The following is a 16,463-nucleotide window of genomic DNA, read 5'->3' as shown; positions in this document are numbered from 1 at the left end:
AGCCACGCTTCGAGACAAGACATCTCCAGTGCTATCATGCTTCTAGGGTACAGCCTTGAGAAGGGGCCCACGAATACCCTGGAAGCAGGCAGGCTGTGTTTGCTACAGAACCCTGGAGTCCTGGTAGCCAGCATGGGATCTGGAAGGGAAGCAAAGGCTCTGGTTGAACAAGTCCCTTTGGCCCTGCCATCCTCCTCGCTCTACCGGGAGACGAGTAAGTCAGGAATTTGCAGGCGACACTGGGGGTGGTTGGCACCGTGTTGGCTTGCAAACTCAAACTCAGTAAGGGGAGTAGCCACTGCCCAGCTCCGGCTAAGAACTGCGAGGTATTTCAAGAGAAATTGGAAATCCATATTTCTGTAAAATCTCCCTTTTTAAAAACATTGGCAATCAGTTTTAACAATTATTAGACAAAGTATAGCCCAGCACTGGACACAAATCACAGATGGGTCTGCAGGCCAGGAGCAGCCCCCGGTCAGTGGCGCACTGTTCTTGTGGAAACCAACTCACCTGGATGGCATCGCCAACAACGCTTGCCTTCCCAAACAGAGACCTCTGCCAGCCAGCTCAGGGATGGCTTCCAGTCTGACTGGTGAGGACAAAACAGAAGCTCAACCTAAAAATGAATTATTTGGCTTAAGTAGATACTAATGGCCCGAATTCTACACACCCATTTGTGTGAGAGCCAGAAGGATGGGTCAGGGATGCTGGAAGGTAGTGAATTAAAAAACAACAACAACAACAAAAAAAAAAAAAACCAAAAACATGGTATTTAGTCACTTTGTGACATTCACTGTATTCTTCTAAAACAACGCTGTTCGCGTACTACCCCAGAAAGGGTCGTTGGCAAGAAGACAGTCACATTTGGATCTAGAGCCCGCTGAGTGGAAAAATAACTGCGGAATCAATTCTATCCCTCAAAATGGCCCATTGGAAATCTTAACTCCCTGGTTTCAAATGTGCTCATGTTGTTAAGGATGAAGAACTTTGTTCTAGAGGTTGAAAGACAAGTCCAAAAGCAATAGAACGGTATTCTGTTAATGTTTTGGACTCTTCCCCTTCCTCAGGGACCATTCACGTTGATTAGTCGATGTCGTTCTTTCTCCCTCTAGAACCCGTGGCAGAGCCCCTCCCAGCCACTTGCTGCAGAGACAGATCATTTTCCTTTGTTGCTGCTTTAGTGACAGGCACAACACTCAACCCCCTAAAATATGACAGCCAGAAAATGAGATCTCTCTTGTCACTGCCTATGACATTTAGTTACCGATTTGGTCCAATAACTCAGGGAGATTTTCAGTTTAATGTTGTGCAGCCTAATAATTCTTTGTTTTTCTTCCTCCTGACTATCCCTAATCACTTTATTTCCAACTTGCGCAAGGACTGATAAAGGACACGTGCTTCACCAAGACAGTAACAGCTTGTCTTTGGATGATATTTTCTCGTGGGGAGGGTACATTTTACAGGCAGTTCTAAATTCTGGTAGGAAAGAGGGAAAGGCTTTGACATTGGCATTTTGTTCTTCTCTCACCTCGGTACAGTTCTTACAAATGAAAAGCATCCATTTGTTTTCTTTAATTAAAACCTGATTAATTAAATCTTACAGAAAAATTCTAATTTATCAAATGATAATAAGCAGCAGCCTGGGTCTTATTCTGCTATTACAAACAAGAAATGAATACATTTTTGTAAGATGATTTTTTTAATCTGAGTATATGAATAAATGCAGCTCCTTTTTCTTTACATATCAGTAGAACAACAACAAAAAAAAAAATCTCTTGTAGTCTGTGTTCTTTCTCCCCGATTTTTTAAATGATTTTTGATTTTTGAAATTTGATTTTTCATTTCAGAATGGAATTGCCACTTAATCAAGTTAAGAGCCTTCACTGGAACTTTTGCTAATTATTTTTAACTTGCCTTGTGAGACCCCTACCAGAGCTCTAAATAGGAGACTATATCTAGAGACCCAAAAAGGAATCATTAATTGTGGTTACTTTCCTTCTTACTATTTCTCTGTTCCATAAACATCTTTTGAGCACCCTAATCAAATTGTAAGATGAGATGAAACTGTCTTATTTCTAATTACAGTATTCTGGGTGCCCGCTTCAGTTCTCTTAATCAGAATACCAAAACCTAGGTATTAAATTAAAATGACAAAATTCTTTCTCAATGACAGATGAACTTTCATTTTTTAAAAAGCAGCTTCTCTTGGCTGCCAACTTTCTATCACTTCTCCCTGTAAATAAGCTTGTTTTCTCATGGAAGTATGGGTTTGGTTTATCTGGCTGATAATGTTCTGTAATAATGTAGAATATAAATGAGCAATGCCACCCACACCTCTCTCAGAAATTCAAAATGCATCGTCCCTTGGCCTGACATCACTGCTAGATTTAATCCTAGAGTGAGTGAATAAAGGAAAGATCCTTTAAGAAAGATGTTTTCCACCTACACGGAGTGAATTATCACTTCTAGGCTAACAGAATATCACAAAATTAAATAAAACCGTGTTTCTTTAGTAAAACTATGATAAGTCTCTTTACATGGACATCCTGGGCTGTTACCCCTCCAGCAGCATTGCTCAATGGTGCCCTAGAAAGAAACCTCACTGGGCTTCTCTCTCCTGTGCCCAGTCTTCCTAAATCTACTGAATACACTTTCCACACATGGACCCTGAAGATGCACAGTTTTTACAAGTTCTTTAAGTAATTCTTGTGCACAATGCAGTTTAAGATACTGTCCACCTGTTTTGTAATCTTTGATCAGTTATCAAAGCAGCTAAGACGCTCAATATCTAGGGGCTCCTGGGTGGCTCAGTCGGTTCAGCATTTGACTCTTGGTTTTGGTTCAGGTGGTGATTTCAGGGTCAGATCATGAGATTGAGCCCCGTGTGCGGCTCCCTGCTCAGTGGGGAGTCTGCTTCCCCTCTCCCTCTCCCTCTCCCTCGGCCCCTCCCCACCTCCCCCGCCCCTCAAATGAATAAATATATCTGAAAAGAAAAGCTCATTATCTAAAACCAGGCATTTTCCTGGGCAGGGAGTAGGGGTGGGGATTGCAGATTTAACAAGAGGAAGCTACAAACTAGTAGCAGCACAGAGGAAGCTGATGAGGGGTTAGCTGTGTTTGCTGTGAAGAATGGAATGGGGCTTGGACCTGGGTGCTCCCTAGCTGGGTTTGTAGCCCTCCGAACGCTCTGTGCTCGTGGGGACTAGAAGCCAGTCAGCCAGTCTTATAACAATGCCAATGTCTAGAACTGCACCCAGTACACAGAGGGACTCATCAAGACCCTTGTTAAATAACCGAGTGCCCGGAAACGCTGTGTATTGCAGGGGAGCCCTGCCCAGAGAACGGGAGGAGTCCAGGCTCCGTGTCAACCCACCACAGCTCCCCGCGCAGTGACTACGCCACCTACACCAACAGCAACCACGCTGCCCCCAGTAGCAATGCCTCTCCACCTGAAGGCTTCGCCTCCCACAGCCTGCAGACCAGCGACGTGGTCATTCACCGCAAAGAGAACGAAGGCTTCGGCTTTGTCATCATCAGCTCCCTGAACAGACCTGAGTCTGGATCCACTATCAGTAAGTGATGGCTGCGCTTGCCTTTCAATAAGAGGTCTTGTGCTCATTTTGTCCTGGTGGTGGGGATACTGGACATGCAGATTGGAGGACTGTTGTAGGCATCTTGGGGAGCCAGAAGCTTGTGGGCTGTGGGCACAAATAAGACATCCTCAACATAGGATTAGCCAAACGTTACTGAACCTTTGGCTCAGGAAGAATGCAAGATCACATCTAATGTCCCCCTGACCCCACAGCCCCCATAAAAGCTCTTTGTTCCTATTTCAGTGGGAAGGAAATAAAACTGAGTAGTGTGAGAGTGTTGGTGTGAGGGGAGAGGAGCCCCTTCCTGCTTGATAGGATGAAACCAGATATGCAAAATATCTGGGAGGAAAGCAGTCCAGGAAGGAGCTCAGCGTTCAAGAACTCTACAGAAGCCCAGTGTGGCTATGGTAGACGGGACATGAGAGAGCGGCCTGAGACTAAGACAGAGGACTAGGCAGGAGCCAGGCTGCACAGGGCTTCACATGCCCATGGGAAGAAGTCTGGACTATAGTCTAAGTCCATGGGAACCACAGAGGGGGTTAGGCAATGGACAGAAATCCGACTTACGTTTTTTAAGTCTGCTCTTGTACAAAATGAAATCAGGGGGAAGAGAGCAAGAGTGGAAGCATGAGACAGAATCAGGAGGTCATGAAAACAGGCCTATGGGTGCAGAGATCCTGGAACCTTCTCCCAGGGTGATAGCAGTGGATGGGGGGACGTACAGGACGTCACCTAGGGCTCCTCCAAATCTGGGAGTCTGTACAACAGGTAACAGTCAGACGTTGTATTTCCCTTGCAGTCGGTCATCTTGTAGACCCTCAGTCTTCCTTGGTGGTTTTCCTTTCAGCAACACTATTGCAGAAGTTACTTGGCTGCCAGCAGATGGTAGGACAGAAAAGGCAATAGGAAAACTTGCTCGTTTTTCATGTTGAAGTGATTTAGCCCAAAATATTACGGATAGAAAAACCAAAATAGAGAGCATCGAGACAAAAAAATAATTGAGTCATGTTGTGGTCCCAGAATTCTTATAAACTGTGGTTGTTTCCAGCACGTGGGGTAAGGGAGGGGTTGTCAAACAATACTCAAGAAGCCAAATCATTGAGAATGAATAAAAACTTGTATGATACAATTAATGTTCTCAAAACACCGCCAGGATTGAATGGAAAGAATGACCCTGTTTCGCTTTACGTTTGACAAACTCGAGTGAAAACTATAGAAGTGTTGAACCTCAGTGAGTGTGTGCAGAAACGAAAGTACATACATCTGAAAGTACAATTTCATTTCTCTTTTCCTGCATGATAAGATGAAGAAATAAATCCAATCTTTAAGCACAGAGTAAAAGCAGGATTCTGTCAGTATGATAGATTCACCAAAATTAAAAGGACATAAGACTAAAGATTTTCATAAATTATATAAACAGCCTTCCAATAATTTACACTTAGGGAAAATATTCACAGAAAGCTTTTGTAGCTATTCTACTCGGGCAAATTGTTTATTGGGGCAGGATACCTAAAGGAGCAGAATAAAAATAAAAAGTAGACCACCACAAGGAAAGTGTTCAACATGTATTTAAGGTCTCAGATGTCTTTGAAGTGTGATTGCATTATTGCTAAATGCATAGAGAATTGTGTGTGTGTGTGTGTGTGCGTGCACGTGCGCATGCACGCACACACACATGCAGTTATCACATAGAGAAGCCACAGATGTTTTTCTATTGCAAATAAAATCCATGCATAGGTAGAGCCGGAAAACAACAGGTGCAAATGCTTACAATTAATGTGAATTTTTCTTCCTACCAAGTGACATTAGACTGACCTCAAAAGAATAATTCTAGCCATTTTCTAAATGGTATTATTTTACATCACCCTGGAGAGTGGAAATATATTCATGATGTTTCCTGGCTTCTTTTTTCACATATTTATTTCTTTTCAATTTAAGGATTCAAAATGCATGTTGCCCCCATGTTCTGTGGGAAGAGCAGTTATTATAATGATGGCCTGTAGCATTTACAATATATAATTTGCAGCATGCACCTAAAAGCTTTCTGGGCCTGATGCTGTTTCATACTTAACTTCTGTTATAATTTTGAGCTCTAAATTTTGAAGAGGAAGGCTAAGTACCTCATGAATGGTAAAGAGCCATCTTCATGTCACATATCCATCATCAGAATATCAAGCGTCCTTGATTCTCTGAGACCGGAGAGCGTGATACCATCAGGTACTCGGGAGTCACAGTCATTCCTGGAGCTTGAGTCATTTTTCTCTTCCTGTCTTACCTGAGCCCAAGGACCACGAACGTGATCCTGGTTTTTCTCATGGCTACTGAGCCTTTTCGTTGGCGGGCAGAACGCTGTTACGCCTTTGAGAGGCGAACTGGCTAAAATCATACTGCCTGGCTTCATCATCTCCTACCTGTGTGACCTCGAGGAAGTTACATGACTCTTTGGGCCTCAGTTCCCTTGGCTGTAAAGACAAGATAATGTTACTGTCTACGTCGAGGGGTTGCTCGGAGGGTTAAATGAATGAGTATGTGGAAGTGCTCCAAACAGCTCTGGCTCAGAGAAGCACTAAGTATGTCACCGTTGCTGTCCAGACCAGCATTATCTTTTCCATTCCATCAGCTGCTGCTTCTCAGATAGAGCAGAGCTCACACTGGCTGTGTCCTCTGTCAGGCATGAGTCAGAGCCCCCACTCTCCCAGAGCAGCAGATGAAGGGCCATCTCCCCATCCCACGTGCTGACCTTCTGGCAGCACAGTCTGTCCCACCCACTGCCCTCCTGCAGCCTGGGTCGGTGGTGAGGGGCTAGAGCAGTGGCAGACACACCAGTCCATCTAAGTGTGCGTGTCTTTGCTGAGGCTTCAGGCTAGAAGTCTCCCCAGAATTCACTAGCCAATAAACTAGAAAAATCACCAGAAACATCCAAATTCAGGCTCGAAGCTGTGACTTTTAGAATCCCCTACAAATAATATGTCTCCATGGACTGTATCAGAGAAGACAGGAGAGATGGAGAACCCAAGTATAAATTTCACGACCCTGAAGGTGAAAAAAAGAGTTACTTTCCAGAACTTCCTCAGTCCAGGAGAAAACTTTGCCAGGGATGCCAGATGTTCAACCAGTTGAGAACGTGGGAGGTGGGGTTCCTGGCTTATTTATTACCTGGCATTTAGTCCGGCTCATTACCAAGCCTCACATCTTTTTTCAAAATATTATTTCCCAAAAAATTAAGAAGAAATTTCCTTTATATTCGTTAATGTAATTAAGGAATACACTGCTTCCTTCCAAAGCCAGTGACCCAGGAGGCCAAATAATGCTTGGGAGCAGACAGAACTTAGAAGCCTCTGTCTGAGGAGCAGGAATATCCTTCCTGAATTAAAGTGGGAATAAGCAAGTTTCCTGAGCATTTTTGTCCCATTGTCCAAAATATTAAGTCTTTTTTTCAGACGTTAAAATTAGATCCAGGGTGGGGTGCCTGGGTGGCTCACTCCGTTAAGCATCCAACTCTTGATTTCAGCTCAGGTCATGATCTCAGGGTCCTGGGATCAAGCCCCACGTCAGGTTCTGCGCTCAGCATGAAATCTGCTTGTCCTTCTTCCTCTGCTCCTCCCCCGCTTGCTCTCTGTCTGTCTCAAATAAATAAATAAAATCTTTAAAAAAAAAAATTAGACCCAAGGGAAAGCAAAGTTGTTTGCAGACCAGAGCCTAGGATAAAAGTAGCAGGCGACTGAATTTTAAATTCTTAAAAAGATTCTAACAAAGGTTTGTAGACAGAGATGTCTGTTGCCATATTATTGATAAAGAGAGAATACTGGAAACAACCTTAGAAGCTTCTCAAAAACTGGAAATTTGATATATTTGGGAAGTTCAAGGCATTTCCTGCCTTTGACGAAACTCTCTTGTCACGGAGGTCGGGGTACACAGGGTAGAGAAGACTCGGGTAACTTTCTGCCTCCGAGTAGAGCAGAAGCTTGTGCTACAAAGATGTCCTTGTGGCCACACACAGTGGGGTTGACCAGGTTGGTCTTTCAGCCACCACAGCTCAAGGCTGAGCCCTGACATCCAGGTTTTATTGCGGAGCTATAACCTGCCCTCGGGGGTGCTTGCTGCTGCCCCCACCCGCCCCAAATCCACTCTCCCCTGAGAGGTCCCCAGGAAGGGCTTTGGCACAAATGATGAAATAAAAGTAACCCTCAGTCTCCTGGTTTTCTATGATTTGTCAGGCAGGTTATGTTGGCATTTACGGGGTAGACATACATGGGCACTTAGACATCAGTGGCAGAGGCGGGCAGCTTGTGGAAGGAATCTGTAAACTGAGCTGCAGGCCCATCCCAAGCTGCGAGGGATGGCATGTTCAGGGACGGTGGCTGCAGCAACAATGGAAGCGGTCCCTCAGGGGCACCATCTTCCCTGACCTTCCTGCCCGCCTTCCTGTTGTCTTAACAGCCTGGACTCTGGTTTCTGTGGGGCGGAGGTGGGGCCTCAGGAACTACAGAATCAGGGGCTGAGCCTTTCTGGAGGAGGGTGAGTGTGAAGCGGGCACCAGATAGTGGGGTGCATGAGAAAGGAGGTGAGATGAACGGATGGAGACTGATAATAGGGGGAGGATTTGATGATCATTCTGGGGGTGTTGGGGTGCTCTTACCTGCCCCAAAGTGCCAGGTCATAGGCAGGCACTGTTATAAGCTAAGTGGCTAGTGAGGGCTGGGGCCCTCAGGGAACCCCCCTCCCCCAGCAGGCCAGCGTCCCCATCCTAGGAAGGAGCCCCTTCTCACTCATCCGCCTGGCCATTGGCCTTACTTTGTACATCAGAAGGCTCTGCACACCATTCAAGCCACTCTTGGCTACAGAGGAGTCAAAATAAAAAGAAAAAAAAAGAAGATGCAAGCGTATCATCTGTCAGCACACTGCTAGCTCACAAACAGTCCTTCAGCTCCATGCTGGTGCTAAACCTCTCTGTTTCCGCGGGTGTGCTTTCTCTGACACAGCTTGGAATACAGACTTGGTCATTGTTAACTTTCCCTCAGGCCCACTGTAATCCAACATTCTAGAACGAGTTAGTTAGCTTCGGTAAAATGCCCTGATGACTTTTCTCAAAGTCTTTGATGACATCCATGGGCTCTGGAGTTTAAAAAGTTATTCTGGAAATTCAAAAGCTTAGCTAGCAGGCCTTTTTATGACGTTTTTAAGGCATAGTTTCCTAAAAAGAATGAAATAAAAGTGAGTAAGCCGTGAGGCAGTTTAGGATTTTTCCCACCAAAACTCACCCACTAGACCACGCAGCCACTGAATAGTCACTTGACCTTAGGGAAGGTACAAATTAAAACTGAAAGCCGACGAGGTTTCTTTGGTCTTGCCCTGATACAAGGAGATTAAGTTCCACGCTAAATGCATTGGACAGCATGCTAAAACTTCAGTTTATCCACCACCCGCTGTGTCCCTCGAACATGTCAAGGGTCATTCTGTGTACTTCTTCATCTAAAATATAAGGAAAGGTGGTCTTCACAGCCGCTTCTATCTCTAAATTATATGATACCATGAATCAGCATGGAAATAAGGTATTAGGTTCATTTTGTCTGTGTGTGCAAAGCCCAGGGTACATCTGAGGCCTGGATCATATTTTTCATTGGCTCAAGCTATCATTTTAACCTGTGTAACGTTCATTTTTTATTATGTTTTGAAGGTGGCTCTTCTGTTAAGAAATGATCTGAAGCAAGCACTTAAATACATAAATCCAGCTCCCCTTTTAAGGCAATTTAAGGCAGTGTTTCCCTCCCCTTTTCACTTGGCACACTTGTGAAACGATAACATTTGAGGAATGAGGCTACCGGAGATAAAAGGCAACCCCCCCCCCCCCGGGGGCTTTACCCCACACCTCACCCTACCATCCTCAAGAGCATTCGCGGTCTTGGCACACCTGTGTCCTGGCACACTCCTTTTATTGCCTCATGGTTACAAAGTCCTGCTCTAAATGAAGTCTCTAAATATCAGTAACCAGTAAGCGCCTCATCTTATATTTTATTGGTTTAGGTTTTAGCAGTGGATTTTCTTCACACCTCTATGCTGAGACTTGTTCATTGATCGCCTGAAAAGCACAGGTAATTGGTGCAACTGGTGCCGATGCTGGGAACTTGACCGTCTCTAAATCATTAAAAACTTTGACCAATCAATGCTCCAGCCCCAAAAGTCACTGCTAGAAAGTTCCTTAAGTCATACCCATGCTGTTGGACATGGGAATTGGAAAATGAGTCTCATTCCTTTTTTTTTCTCGTTGGTTTGCAAAAGCAAGTCTCCTTTCAGAGTTCTGAACCACCTTTGTAACAAGTAACACCATATTCCCTTAATCCTTAAATGAACTTCTGCTTTGGATTCCTTCAATGACACCGTGCTTTCACTGTGAGCTTTATGCTGAGAGCGGCTCACTCCGGAGGCATAATGGTATCGCCCACACCATTTATGTGAGTGCTTTTGTAAGAGAAGTATAGGGCAGGTGCGGGACATCATATAAAATGCCAGTTTTCCTCCAAGTATCTGGCTTCTAAATATAACTCACGGACCATAAGACAAGCAGATGTCTTCATAATCTTGTAGAAAATCTACATATACAAGAAAGATAAGATTGTGTTCATAGTCTGTACTGATGTACATATGCTTTAAGTCAAATCAGTCACATCACATTTATTAGTGAGATTTACTTCCCGCTGCAGGAGGTAGCTGGGGGCTAGGGTAGGAGTGGGGGTGCAGGTGCAAATGATGTGAAGTGTATCAACAAATATGCCACTTGCTATGGATAGTCCAATCCTCCTATAATGAGTCCTTGTTCGTAATACTCATGATAGAAATATTTACAGAGTAGGGGCGCCTGGGGACTTCAGTCGGTTAAGCATCTGACTACAGCTCAGGTCATGATCACAGGATCAGGTCATGATCGCAGGATCCTGGGATCATCAGATTCCCCACTCAGCGGGGAGTCTGTTCCCTCTGCCCCTCCCCCCCGCTGGTGCACGCATTCTCTCTCTCTCTCTCTCTCCCCGCCTCTCTCTCAGATAAATAAATGGAATTTTTTAAAAAAGAAATATCTACAGGGTAAAGTGCAAACACACTACTCTTATATCCAAGACCCTAGGTAACATGGACACAGCCACTTTTTACCAACAGCTCCTCACGATTCTGTGCCTTCAAGGCTGGGCTAGTTACTTACCCCTGAGAGACAACTTTTGCTTTCCTGTCCCAGGGCCCATGTTTTGCCTGCTGCCACTTGGAATGCCTCCTCTTCTCTAGTAATAAATGTTATCAAGCTCTCTCCTGGGCACCATGCTAAGAATATTACATCGTGTTTAATTTTCACAGTAACCCTATGAGGTAGAATACTGCCCAAATAGTAAACATCTCTTACAAGCAAAAAGCTCTTAATCTCTTACTAAGACTCTGCCTGACCCCTTACCCTTCTCCCTCAAGTGTTTCCTCTAATTCTTATATGGAGTTCTTGTCTGTAAACTCAACTGTTGACTGCTTCTTGACTTCCCTTCTATTATTATGTCTGTGATTACTCTCTATTATTGTCATTTCACTTTGCATGTGTTCATGGTTTGCTTCCCTTAAACAGATTATAAGCTCCTTAAGGGCAGAAAATAATGACATTTCTTTGAATCTCTTACAGTTACTGGTAGCATGAGGTTCAAGGATTTGTCCTGTAATTTATGTTGGAGGGATTGAATTGGTTCCTCCAATAATGATCCAGTACTGTCCTCATGAAAGTAAAAGGTGAATGTGCTCTGCTCTCACCTTCCCTGCGCCTAACCCTAGCTGTCCTGTCCCCCCAAGGCAGTGAGACATATCTCTGAGAATGGGCAGATCAGCAGAGGATCCTTTAGCTGGTGGAACTGTGTGCACGCTCGTCCTTGCCCAGCATGAGAAATTACACTCTAATAAAGTGGAACTGGAGCAATGCCCCAGAATACAGATTTCCCATCAGTTGTTCTCAGCCTGAGTAAATGATTCAACAGCCAGCTCAGAGCCTGGTGAAATCTTAGATGCAAGAGCCCTCTAAGAAATCAGGCTCAGGGGAGCCATCTCTGTGTCTCCGGGCAGCCCCTCTAGCCTCAAGCATCTGGGTTGCAAAGCCCTTGTCCTCTGAAGGGCCAGGCTATGGCCTCATTGTGCTCTCTGATTGACCTCATCCTGGCACTGGCTGTTCCTGGAATCGCCATCCATCTATGTGAACACCACCTCAGCGATAATTATATCGTCCTTAAACAGGAGGGTTTGGATGGCATCCCAAGCTCCTTGGAAAAAAGTCTTCCTTCACATTAGTTACTCATTTTCACAATCCTTATTAGCAAAACAACCCATTTCAGTTCCAAATGAACAACTTCTCAATCACATTACTTCTTTAGAGGATCATACCCAGCTAAAACCATGATGAATAGGACCTATTGATTAAATCCCATTTTCTCAATCCTGAGCATGACTAGTTTTGATCCCAAGTTAAAACCTGGCTGCCGAGGTCCTACAAGGAAGCAGACGAGCAAACACAAAAAGATTTTACGTCAAATTCTGAGTACTCTGATATCTGAACATTGAAGCATCTTTTAACTAAAATGGAAAGACGATCGTAAAGATTTCACTGGCTTAGCACTAACAAATGTAAAGAGCATTTAATTGTAAGAGTAAGTCCACAGAGAATGCCATCATTCTTATTTATTTTCAAGTAGAGGAGCAATGTAACCTATCAAAAAATCTGTGAGTGCTCACAGTGCATTTTTTTTTTTAAATTCTAGACCATTTTTCTTATCGTTTGAATAGAGCTTATAAATCATAAGCTTTCCCCACTAGGGAATCATTTTTCAGGAGAGTTTTTATTGTTGTGTTCAAAGACTCTCCAGGCAGCCCAGAAGGAGGATGTGTGGATGGCTTCTTACCCTCAGCTATTTGGTAGTCTTAAAAGCTGGCAAATGGGTGATCAGGAGCTGTTTCTTCTGGGTTTACATCCTGCAGCTTCTTGTTATTCACGAACTAGTATGGGGAGATTGCAACTACAAAGAGAGCCCATGGTGCCCGGGTGGCTCAGTCGTTAAGCGTCTGCCTTCGGCTCAGGTCATGATCCCAGGGTCCTGGGATCAAGTTCCACATCCGGAAGCCTGCTTCTCCCTCTCCCACTCCCGCTGCTTGTGTTCCTGCTCTCACTATCTCTGTCTCTGTCAAATAAATAAATAAAATCTTAAAAAAAAAAAAAAAGAGCCCAGACCTCAGGTACAGGATCACCCTCCACCAGTGCAAAATGCCCATCGCTCCCCACGGGGTTCAAATGAATTCCAAGCCTACAGGTCACTTTTGCAGAAACACCTTCTGTTAATAATCTATTAACAGGGCCCCATTGAATTAAATACTCTGTAATTTTATTTTTCTTCTTTTTATCCCAACAGTCAACCACTTAAGAAAAGCTGGTTCCACATACGCAATCATTTTAAAAGCATGTTGTCAGGTGAATACAGTATTGTTGTTTATCACCATTTTTCAGCTATGGTGAAAGAGTGTCGTAAAGGGATATTTTTCCCACTCAGACCAGGATGAATAGCATTTCTTTTTGAGCCCCAGCCTTCACCAAGGACTTAGGGAGTACCTGTACCCATACTACTTTCTGTCCCACCAAATCCTGGTAGAAGCTCTTTTTATTTATTCCTTTTGACCACCAATGATTTTGCTCTGTAAGCTGGGTTTGTTCCCAACTGAACCATTGTCAGTATTTTCTTGGAAACACTTCTAGAGATTAATCAGTCAGTCTCTTCTAGGTGATGATCACTAGCTATTCCTAAGGTGTATAGTGCTAAAAAGAGAATTACCTAAACAGTAGGGTTTGCTATTGGCCTTTTCATTTTCCAGGGTGACCTCTTCCAGATTTTATTTCTGTAGGGTTTGCTCCACAAATATGCCCAGATGTTGAGCAACTGATGAATCCATCTGTTTTCGAGGGTAGAATCAGAACCTTCTGTTCAGAGGCTATTCATCATAAAGATGTATATTTATGGATTTGTCATGAGAGGAGGGTCTTTCAGGAAGTGAGGAAGAGCACATCTAAAAGATGGGTCCTTATGGTTCTTTGACACAGAGCAATTGAGATAACATAAGGTAGAAGAGCATTCCAACTTAGAAATCTTCATTCAAATATGTTATAGACTTGCTAGATGAACAGCAAGATGAAAAATAGCTCATATTCCTGTAGGTACTTGACGAAATTAAAATACAATAAAGCCTGCATGCCAAGTGTCTTAGTCTGCACAGGCTTTTATAACAGAATACCATAGTCTGGTGGCTTAGACAATGGAACAACAGAAATTTATTTCTCATAGTTCTGGAGGCTAGAAGTTCAATATCAAGGTGCTGGCAGATCCGGTATCTGGTGAAGACCAGCTTTCTGGTTCATAAGCAAGCATCTTTTTTGCAGTGACCACACATGGCAGAAGGGGGCCTGGGAGCTCTCTGGGATCCCTTGTATAAGGGAACTAATACTGTTCATGAGGACTCTACCTCCATGACCTAATCACCTCCCAAGGTCCCACCTCCAAATAACATCTCTTTGGGGATCAGATTTCAACGTATGAATTTGGGGAGAACACAAATATCTAGCTGATAGCATCACTTTAGCCACTGATACTGACATTCCCTGGTCTCAGGGGCCAACAGAAGACTGACAGGTATAGCTCTCAACTCCAAACAGTGTATAAGGTCACAAGATTTAAAGCAGGCCTCCAGGTACCTGAGTTTATCTTAGCCAAATTTATACACAACTACCTATCCACTCTTGCGAGACTAAGGCAAGCTGTTACCCAAAAATGCATTCCAGATATAAAACTCGGATACACCAGGCCTGCTTGACTGCCACTGCTAATGCCTTAGTTGAGGTTCTAGATTAGCATGGTGCAGTAGAACTTTCTTCGGTCATGGCAGTGTTCTATGCTGCACTCTACAATACTGCAGCCACTAGCCACATGCGGCTATGGAGCACTTGAAGTAAGGTTAGCATGGCTGAGGAATCAAATTTTTAATTGCCTTTCATTTCCATTAAATTAAATGGCCCCATGCAGCTAGTGGCTACACGTTGGACTGCAGATCAAACCCTGCAGCCCTGCGCTGGAGCACGGTAGTGGCCTCTAGGTGCCCTCCCCGCCTCCAGCCTTCTCACCACCCTGCTAGCCACCCTTCACGCTGTTACCATGGCACTCTGTCTACAATGACTAGTCTGATGATATCACTTACCTTTCCTGATCCAGTAGTGGCTTCTCATGTGGCTGTAAAATCCATTCCCAGACCCTGGCACAACCAATAAGCCTTCCGCAGTCGGTCCCCTCCTACGCTGATACAGTCTCCCTGTGTGTGCTCGTTGCACTCTCACACCCACAATGCAGACTCTGGTAATGCACACATCTGTGCCTTTGCCAAGTCACACAGCCTGTGACCGTGGTGCCCTCCCCATCCTTGCCCACCCGGAGAAGTCCCATTCATCTTTAAAACACAGACTAGGCAGTGTTTCTTCTCTGAAGGCTTCCTAGACACCCCACTCGCCCTTCCCTACCTCCTGCCTCCTGCCTACTTAACACAGTTCTTTTTTACTCACTTCTATTCATTTCCGTCCCAAACCTTCTCTTGATCTCTCCCTGCTTTTTCACTCTTTCTCCCACTTTTAAGGTTTAATCATATATATATTGTATCCCTTTTAGGCTATAAGCTGCAAGTTTTGACAAATGTGTTTAGTTCTATAACTACTGCCACGGTGAAGTCAGCCCCTCCATCCACTCCCAGCCCCGACCACCACAGATTTGTTTTCTGTTCTAGTTTTGCCTACTCCCATAAAAATGGAATCACGCAGTACGTAGCCTTTGGAGTCTAGCTTCTTCCACTTAGCATGGTGCCCTTTCTATTCATCCATGTTGCTTCATGGGTCCACATTGGTTCCTTTTTTTTAATTGCCCAGAAGTCTTCCATTGTGGGGATGCACCGTAGTTTGTTTATCCATTCCCTTGTTGGAGGCTACTCGGATTGTTTACTGTTGGGGTGATTGTGAATAAAACAACTATGAAAGTTTTCATTTAGGTTTTAGCATGAGAATAGTTTTCCTTTCACTTGAGTAAGTACGTCAGAGCGGGTTTGCTGGTTCAAGTGGCTCCCAAAGTGGTGTGCCATTTTGTATTCCCCTCCATGAGGGTTCCAGATGATTTACATCCTGTGTGAGGACTTATTTTCAGGCTTTCTCGTTGTCGTTGTTGTTTGAATTTTAGCCATTCCAGCAGGTGTGTAGTGATTTCTCATTTCGGTTTGCATTTGCATCTCTTCCCCAAGGACTCATGATGTTGCAGGGTTTTTCATATGGCTTTTGTGCCTTCCTTCGATCCTTGGTGATGGGCTTTGTCACTCCTGGTCTCTTCCCTCTAGCGTGTAATTGGTATTTCACTGTGGACAACAAAATACATTTTCAGGCTCTTTAGCCTTCCATTTTTCATTTCTCACTCATTTCTCATGTTAAAGTAATAAAACTTATTTTATGATGATGATCTCAGGTGAAATTAATTATGGAGACAATATGTCTCCTTAGTAAAAGTGAAAACACATACAGTCACTAAGCTTTAATATGCAAGGGATGAGAAAAAAGGCACATAAGCAGAAATCTCAATGAAGTTAAGATGTGCAGTACTGGGAGAAGAAAGAGACGAATACAAAAGAAAAACTGTGATAGCCTCCCTTTCAAATAAGGAAACTCCGGCATGATGTAGTTGGCCACTCACAGGTCACACTGAAGTTGTTTTCAAAGTTTGTATATGATCAAGATCTCCTCACTCCTGAACAATTTGCTTAAGGGCCTTTTCATATTTAGTTTTATCC

General features: G+C 44.0%; 1 protein-coding gene across 2 annotated transcripts in view; it reads left to right on the top strand.

The window, feature by feature from the left end:
* The window catches only part of MAGI2 (membrane associated guanylate kinase, WW and PDZ domain containing 2), a 1,300,621-nt gene that overhangs the window by 1,178,689 nt on the left and 105,469 nt on the right, over positions 1–16,463 (top strand). For both annotated transcript variants that reach the window (XM_088018616.1, XM_088018615.1), the window contains one exon: positions 3,324–3,572. In XM_088018616.1, coding sequence (XP_087874742.1) covers positions 3,324–3,572 — 249 coding nt within the window. The remainder of the gene's footprint in view (positions 1–3,323; positions 3,573–16,463) is intronic.

Source organism: Eumetopias jubatus, unplaced genomic scaffold (assembly GCF_037043125.1).
Source record: "Eumetopias jubatus isolate StellerSeaLion01/CBP00866 unplaced genomic scaffold, mEumJub1_p1.0 scaffold_14, whole genome shotgun sequence".
NCBI classification, from domain to species: Eukaryota; Metazoa; Chordata; class Mammalia; order Carnivora; family Otariidae; genus Eumetopias; species Eumetopias jubatus.
Note: the sequence above shows the minus strand (reverse complement) of the source record. Positions and strands in the feature narration are given on the sequence as shown.